We start from the raw sequence: 7,471 nt of genomic DNA, 5'->3' as shown, positions 1-7,471 counted from the left end.
CATCCCGTCCTTATCCTAGAATGCTACTACCCATCTTCGCATAGCTTTGGTTCTCACATGCAAGAGTATTAGGGTTGGCGAAGCTAGACTTCTCCGCGAGGCCGATCCAGACTTAATAGCCCAATCTGCCCGAGAAACATTGTGTCACGAAAACGCCGATTGTAATAAGTTAAATAAAGAGGATGCTCATACTATCAACTAGTATCATGTTAAGTTTCAAACCTAACCATTTTAACTTGTTGATTGAATCCCCCTTGAAAAACATGGCCCTCACTATGCCTAACCCTTGTGTACGCGTCATCGTTTCTTTCCCATGGGTAGGCTCGTGCGTGCGTGCATGTGCGGCCTGCACGCCCTGGAAATCGAAAAAAATCGTTGTTTTTCCTTTTGTGAGCGCGCAGGCGACGGGTGGTTCGTGCGACCCAGCCAAACCGTGCGCGTCGGATGTGATCAGATCTGCTGCCTCTTCTTCCTCCTCCTCCTCCTCGGCGCCGGCTCCCCCCTCCACAGCTGCCCCCGTCCCCGTGCCGTGCCGTCCACCACCGCGCACCCCTTCCCCCGGACACGCTGCCACGCTCCCGGTCCCGGCTTCGCCCTCGCCCTCGCCCTGATTCCCCGCCGGCCGGCCCCGGCGACCGGGCAAGGACGGCCGGCAGCGCCACCGGCGCAGGGGTCATTGCCGTCGCCCGATTCCAGATTCGCGTGATCTGCGCGAATCCGGCCTCCCCCCCGCCCGTCGCCGACGAGGGCTCTCGCCCACGATCCACCCACCACCCACGGTAAGGAATTCCCCTGGCCCGCTTGGACAGATTCGTTTGCAGCATTCTATATTCGTGAGCAATAAGGTGGCGGATGGATGTGGTATCTGCTAATGCAATCCTTTGTTCGTTCGTTTGTTCGTTTGTTTGATCTCGGTTGACCCCATTTTCCATTCATAGGATGCGCATTGTATTTAATACTACCCGTTAATGTCAGCAAGTTCGTTCTCAAGTTTCTCAGGGTTCAACTGACCCCGTCCATGCCCAACGCCCACCCGGCGGGCAGATATTGCTTGCGCTTAAACTATTGGTTGCTAGCATAGCTTGATTTTTGTTCAGACTGTGTTAGTAGGATGGCTCAATAGCCTTCATACATCTATTGTTTAGCCGAGCATTTGATATTCTCGTTGTGAAAATTAGTGACATGGTGTATTTCTTGCAATGTAGTGAAGGTATCCTCGAGTAATCAATAAGATGGATAAGAAGAAAGATGTCGATGACATAGAACCTGGACCGGCTCCTTCTCGGCCTGTCGACAGATTTGGCTTTATAAAGACGGAACAAAGCAACTCTCCGGAGGGGATTCTGAAAAGCAGACCCACACATGAACGCGGAAGGTATGATCAGGGGTCTTCAGTTGTACTTACAGTCCCCATATGCTCATCTATTTGATAAGTTGGAGCCAGTGAATCTCCTCGATTAATTACCTTTTTATGCTTATGCATGGGCCTTTTAAGCAAATCTTGTGGAAATGGTTGTCATATATTTGACTTGCTTGGACGATAAAGTATACTTGGTATTTACTACTCCCTTTGTTCCAAAATACTTGTCATGGTTGGTTTTAGTCAATTTGAACTAAAACCACGACAAGTATTTTGGAACGGAGGGAGTATCTTGTTTATGACTATGTTACTCTGGCACCATGTTGTCACACGTGCCATCCTAGTTTGCTTATCTAAATCTTCTTTTCTCTAAGCAATTTGTTTCGCGGGCTAAAAATTTGGTTTATTGTAGGGAGGAAAGGAGGATAAGAAAGTGGAGGAAGATGATAGGTACTGGTGGTAGTGACTGGAGGCATTATGTTAGAAGGAATCCTCATGTGGTTAAGAGAAGAATAAGGAAAGGAATTCCTGATTGTCTCAGAGGACTTGTTTGGCAGTTGATTTCAGGCAGCAGGGACCTCTTGCTAATGAATCCTGGGGTTTATGAGGTACTCATAACCATCCTTGTGTTTGAATTATTAGGCATTTCTGTGGCCTTGTTGGGGTTCTCTTATAGTGATGACTGATAACAAAAATATTTATTCTTATTAATTTAGTAGTGATCAGAAGGGGAGCATCATAGAATTCCTTTGCCGTACCTTATATATTGTGCTGCTTTCATATAATTTACATGTGTTGGAGGAAAACAGGATAGTTAAGCTCTGTAGGTTACGTATTTTATAAGGAAATTACTCACCGTAGATCATACACATTCTCATAATTTGCTGCACTTTGCGCACGTGCCTCTATTGCACTTATTCCAGGCTTGACTGATTGTTTTTATATAACCTATATTTTCTTTGGACAGACTTTGGTCATATACGAGACATCAACATCAGAATTGGAAATTATTCGTGATATATCGCGTACATTTCCTTCGCATATTTTCTTCCAACAGAGACATGGCCCAGGTCAAAGATCTCTGTATAATGTTTTAAAAGCATACTCTGTTTATGATAGGGATGTTGGATATGTGCAGGTTCGTTTTCAGCCTGTCAACGTATTATATAGGGTTGAACATATTCCCTGGATTAACATGCTATTACTTTTGCGCGGTCTTGCAGGGAATGGGATTTATAGCTGGGTTGCTGCTTCTTTATATGAGCGAGGAGGATGCATTTTGGTTAATAGTAGCTTTGCTAAAAGGAGCTGTCCATGCTCCAATGGAAGGCTTGTATCAGGTGATTCCGTGATTGAACTTCTTTGGCGATTTTTACTTTCCAATGAGCAAACAACTCAAATCACCATTAGAAACCTGAACTTCAGAGTGATGAATGAGAGCTTTTTCTTTCAGATTTTTGGTTCAATAAATTCCAGAGTGTTTGCGTCATGCTTATCATCAGCTTCTACTATAATTTGTTTTTCTCAGTTTGATATTATAACTATTAAACCGGAATTTTCCACTTGTTCAGCAGCAGTTATCTTTAGTTTGAGCACTTAGCTTTGGAATACATGCAACACTGAAGTGACATTTTCTAGAAAAAATCTGCATATTCTGAATTATTAATTAACAAATCTTACTCTTTACATTCCTACAACAGGCCGGTTTGCCGCTTGTGCAACAATATCTGTTTCAATTCGAGAAATTAGTTCAAGAGCACATGCCAAAGTTGGGACAGCATTTTATTGAAGAAATGATAAATCCAAGCATGTATGCAAGCCAATGGTTTATCACAGTTTTCTCGTATTCCTTCCCATTCCATATGACTCTTAGAGTTTGGGATGTCTTCCTGTATGAGGTAAGAATCTTGTCCATCCTGTGTTTTATGTTTCGTGTTTACCTGAGCTTATGAGTTTTGAGTTGTGTTTTACCGAGTTTTCAAACATGTTTGCTTCATATACGGTATGGTTACAGGTTTTACATCAGCATTACTCTTTTTAGGACTTTTTTCAGAAGAACTTTATTAAGGGCAGTATATGTAGTGGTATACTCTATACAATCGCTCCTTATATCTGGACCTCTATAGCCATTATTACTTCTAGTTTCGCCAAATATAACATGCAGCAATTGTGGAGTATGATGTACATGTATAGATAAATATTATCAATATGGGAGTTCTTTTGGGGCTTTGGTTCCTTTCAGTGACTGTATGCACCTTAAATGTTAATTTTCAGATGGAGTGCAGTGTGAATTTAGGAACCAGACAGAATCAATTTTTGAACAGCCATAGAGAAGCATTCTATTTCTAGGGAATATGTATGTAATATTGCAGAGTATTTATATGTTGCAAACAGTTGAATGTAGCTAACACATGGTTGTGAGGTCCTACTCAAATAGTTTCCTAGTAAGACGTGAGATTTTGTTGCCATTTCTATTATACTCCTTTTGTGTCCAATTATTATTTTTACATGAATGCGCATGGTTTTTTCATATGACTATTCTTATACCTATTTTGTATATCCACGTATTAAACCAACTGACTGTATCTGATTTACTTGCTTTTGCTGATCATTGACTCGATCCTACTTACAGGGTATCAAGGTTGTTTTCCAAGTTGGATTGGGTCTATTGAGATTCTGCCATGATGACCTGGTAAGTTTCTTGGTGTGCTGTGCTGCTTCTGCTTGAAAGACATATTTTAAAGAATCGCTGAAGTTACCTTTCTGTCAGGTCAAATTGCCTTTTGAGGAACTTCTGCATTCCTTGAGATATTTTCCAGATGAGGCAACTGATCCTGATACATTATTTCCACTTGCCTTCTCATTTAAGGTAATAAACTGTTTTATGAAGCAAATGAGATGGCAATATTAGTATGTCCATGGTTTTGTGAGTTCTTGCTTGTGGGATATTATTTATCCTATTTCTATTGTTTGGTGGTTTGTGGCTGCTGTATCACACATGGTAGAAGGAGTAGTATGTTTGTGCGTTTGCTTATGATCAGAGACTTGAAATTTGCAGTCCCAAGATTGATACTGATAATCGAGGTACACTTGATCTTTACTTGCAGGTGAACAGTAGTCTCGAGGAGCTCGAGAAAGAGTACCGGAAAAGATTGGATGGACCCAATGCAAGCTCAAGTAGCAATAAGCGGCTTCTGCCCCTGAAATCGAAAACGATGAGCAGGGCTGTTAGCCAGGTCTTGTCCATCTCAAATGTTGGTAAAAAGTAACATGGTTCTTGTTTTGCAAAAACAAATCAACCGCCTTGTTGTTTACGCGTTGTATAGAGCGATCATCACGTACTCGCCGCTTTGTTTTACCTTTTCTAAGTTGAGCTGTGGTTTCATAACCGCAAAGGCTCATGATGTTGTATTTTGCCCTTGTTGCCGGACAACTGTGAATATTTGTTACAAGATGGGACAATATTTCAACAATGAAATGGTGAGAATGTTGTGACCCCCATAATGTTGCCTTGATTATGCGTCGCTTGTACCCGCCAATGCGGTTATTTATCTATTTATTTATTTAATTAATTCTGTGTGTAATTGCAAAAACATGCCTCGCCTCTTTGTTGCGGAATCAACCCGCCCATGGCTTTGCAACAACGCCCATGGGTGCGGCATGCCCTCTCTTGACTTTGCTATTGCCCTGATGGCGTTTCGATGGTGGTGATGAGGTTATGTCATCTATATTTTCGGACGGAGGGAGGATAAGTCTTTTTAGACATTTCAAATGGACAACAACATACGGATGTATGTAGACATATTTTAGAATGTAGATTCACTCATTTTGTTCCGCATGTAGTCACTTGTTGGAAACTCTAAAAAGACTTATATTTGGGAATGAAGGGAGTATTACAATTTGTAACTATAAAATTACTTAGTAAAATTTACTACATGCACACTCCTTTGTATCCACTTTGAAGATCAAAATATGCAATGTTTTCGTCATCAGCTATTTCAACTTCCCCTCGCCACCCCCTTGCCCTAGCGGCCTACGGCAAACCATAGGTGTGCCACTGCCACCGTTGTTGAGGAAGACTATGGAAGAGGTATGGGCGAGAAGACAAGGGAGCAACATGGTCCCACCACAACTGGCAAGGGACGTAGCATTGCGAAGTCGGTAAAAAAGGTAATAAACCGGGGCAATTATTCATCTTATTTATGCTGCATAGTTTTGTCTCTAAACTTGCATTGATCTCTTTCCCGGAAATTGTGTGTGCTATTGCAGAAAAGGAATCATTTTTCTCCTTGAGAGGCATTATTATGATCGTTGGCGGATAGATGGATTTATCCCACAAATGCAGGCTTTATAAGTCTTTTCTTTACCTTTCTGAATACTATTACTATCGTATCTGGTGTTGTTGACAATGAGAAACAACCAAGCTTAATAATAAGCAACATATCCTTTTGATATGGATACAATTAGCTTTCATGTCTCAAGGTCTCAATATATATTTGTAGAAATGCCATCATTAATTGTAAAAATGGACGTGTGCGGCAACACGCATTAAAAACGCATGCGGCTGGGGCACCCCTCACTCCCACCACACCAGTCCACAAATCCCCAACTGAGAGGATGGGGGGTGTGGGTTCCTCCTCGAGTCAACGGCAGGGGGAGGAGGCGCTGATGGCCGGCCCGGACTACCTGATGTCCCTTCCGCCTGAGATGTTCGACGACATCCTCCGTCGGCTCCCCTTCGAGAAGTTGGTCGGCACCTGCTGTCTCTCCCCTGCTTGGCACCGTCGATGGGAATCCGTCCCTGGCCTCGACATCTGGTTCAGTCGAGGATCCTCCACCGCACGCGATCCACGCTTCCTGCGGTGGCCGTGCGCCACGCCCGTCCACAGATTCACTGCCCGCAGCCTGTGGCGGTGCGCCGCGCCCATCCGTAGCTTCACCGCCCATGTCCAAAGGCGCCACTCCCACCGCCCTGCCCGCTGGCTCCTCGCCTTGGCGCACAAGCGCGTCAAGATGCTCAAGCTCAAGTTCGACAAGCCCTGGCCCGCCTACTCGCCCAACCCGCCCGTGGTCGGCCCGGCCCTGTACTCCTGCAGCGCACTCACCCACCTCCAGCTCTGTGGCTATTGCCACTTGTTGCGCGCTCCTCAGGACTTCACAGGCTTCTCCAACCTCTTCACCCTCTGCCTCGAGTATGTGGTCCTCCCTTTCCATGGCGCCGCGGCGCAACTCCAACTCATAATCTCCTCAGCACCGCACCTCACGAGGCTCTTGTTGGATGATGTCATGATCGGCGATGAGGAGGCTGATATCGAAACATGTGCCATCCAGGCGCCCAACCTCCGTTTCCTCAGGTTGATCATGTCCATTGACAACGGATGCCGAATTGCAGGGGAGCTTCCATTGCTGAAGGTGGCACAAATTTCCATTGATTCCCTATTCGGGACCCCAAACTTCATCAACACTTTCCGACGGATTTCTAGTGTTAAGAAGCTTTACTTGCTCACCGACTCAGATCAGGTACAGAACTACATTGTGTCAAATTCCATGAAATAAATAGATGAATTCTAATTTTTTGTAATTTGAGGCGACATGCATTGATGGCAATCTCTAAACTATGTCCATTATTTCCTTTTTCTTTTTGAGGAAATGTCCATCACTATTTAATTGGTCAAAGCACTGATATTGCTGAGAGCAACTCTAGTAGAGTCAGGTTATTTCTTTTTGTAGGCGCAGTGCCAATAATGTTGCACACAAACTTGCTAATATGGGTCGTGCGTGTGAACCAAACCACAGTGTATTGTGGGAGTCCGATGTTCCAGCTAATGTGGCTGCCTGTGCGATGGGCGATTTACCTAAGCACCGTTAAGTTATAAAAGCTTTGCTTTTTCCCTAAAAAAAACTCTAGTAGAGTCGCCATCCGGTGCCATGCCATCACAATTTTTGAAGAGCTCTCCGTATCTTGCCTCTCAAACTGCATATTTGTTGCCTTGAAGGTCACTTTGGAGCGCACTCCATCTAGGAAACCCATGGTACGAAGGAAGTTTTAGCTCGCCTGCAGCTCATCTTCCACCTCCCTTCCCCTTCCCCTCCACCTCCCCCTTGTGCCAG

The 7,471-nt window shown here is 44.2% G+C and overlaps 1 protein-coding gene across 2 annotated transcripts; it reads left to right on the top strand.

The window, feature by feature from the left end:
* Positions 1–463: 463 nt before the first annotated feature.
* On the top strand, positions 464–4,878 carry LOC119294690 (EVI5-like protein). 2 transcript variants are annotated; one of them, XM_037572931.1, is made up of 9 exons: positions 464–779; positions 1,211–1,375; positions 1,773–1,968; positions 2,328–2,498; positions 2,584–2,700; positions 3,061–3,258; positions 3,993–4,052; positions 4,131–4,229; positions 4,468–4,878. In XM_037572931.1, the coding sequence occupies exons 2-9, from the start codon at positions 1,233–1,235 to the stop codon at positions 4,627–4,629; spliced, it is 1,146 nt and encodes a 381-aa protein (XP_037428828.1). In that variant the 5' UTR covers positions 464–779; positions 1,211–1,232; the 3' UTR covers positions 4,630–4,878. The 2 variants fall into 2 exon arrangements, with proteins under 2 accessions (XP_037428828.1, XP_037428827.1); XM_037572930.1 differs by having other exon boundaries at positions 654–779; positions 1,206–1,375.
* Positions 4,879–7,471: the final 2,593 nt, after the last annotated feature.

This window comes from Triticum dicoccoides, chromosome 4B (assembly GCF_002162155.2).
Source record: "Triticum dicoccoides isolate Atlit2015 ecotype Zavitan chromosome 4B, WEW_v2.0, whole genome shotgun sequence".
Lineage (NCBI taxonomy): Eukaryota > Viridiplantae > Streptophyta > Magnoliopsida > Poales > Poaceae > Triticum > Triticum dicoccoides.
Note: the sequence above shows the minus strand (reverse complement) of the source record. Positions and strands in the feature narration are given on the sequence as shown.

Excerpts from the sequence above, each read along its gene's own strand:
- LOC119294690 (XM_037572931.1), top strand. The coding sequence starts at position 1,233 with ATGGATAAGAAGAAAGATGTCGATGACATAGAACCTGGACCGGCTCCT. Across the intron at positions 2,499-2,583 it reads GGGATGTTGGATATGTGCAG|GGAATGGGATTTATAGCTGG; the intron begins GTTCGTTTTCAG and ends GCGGTCTTGCAG. Across the intron at positions 4,053-4,130 it reads GATTCTGCCATGATGACCTG|GTCAAATTGCCTTTTGAGGA; the intron begins GTAAGTTTCTTG and ends CCTTTCTGTCAG.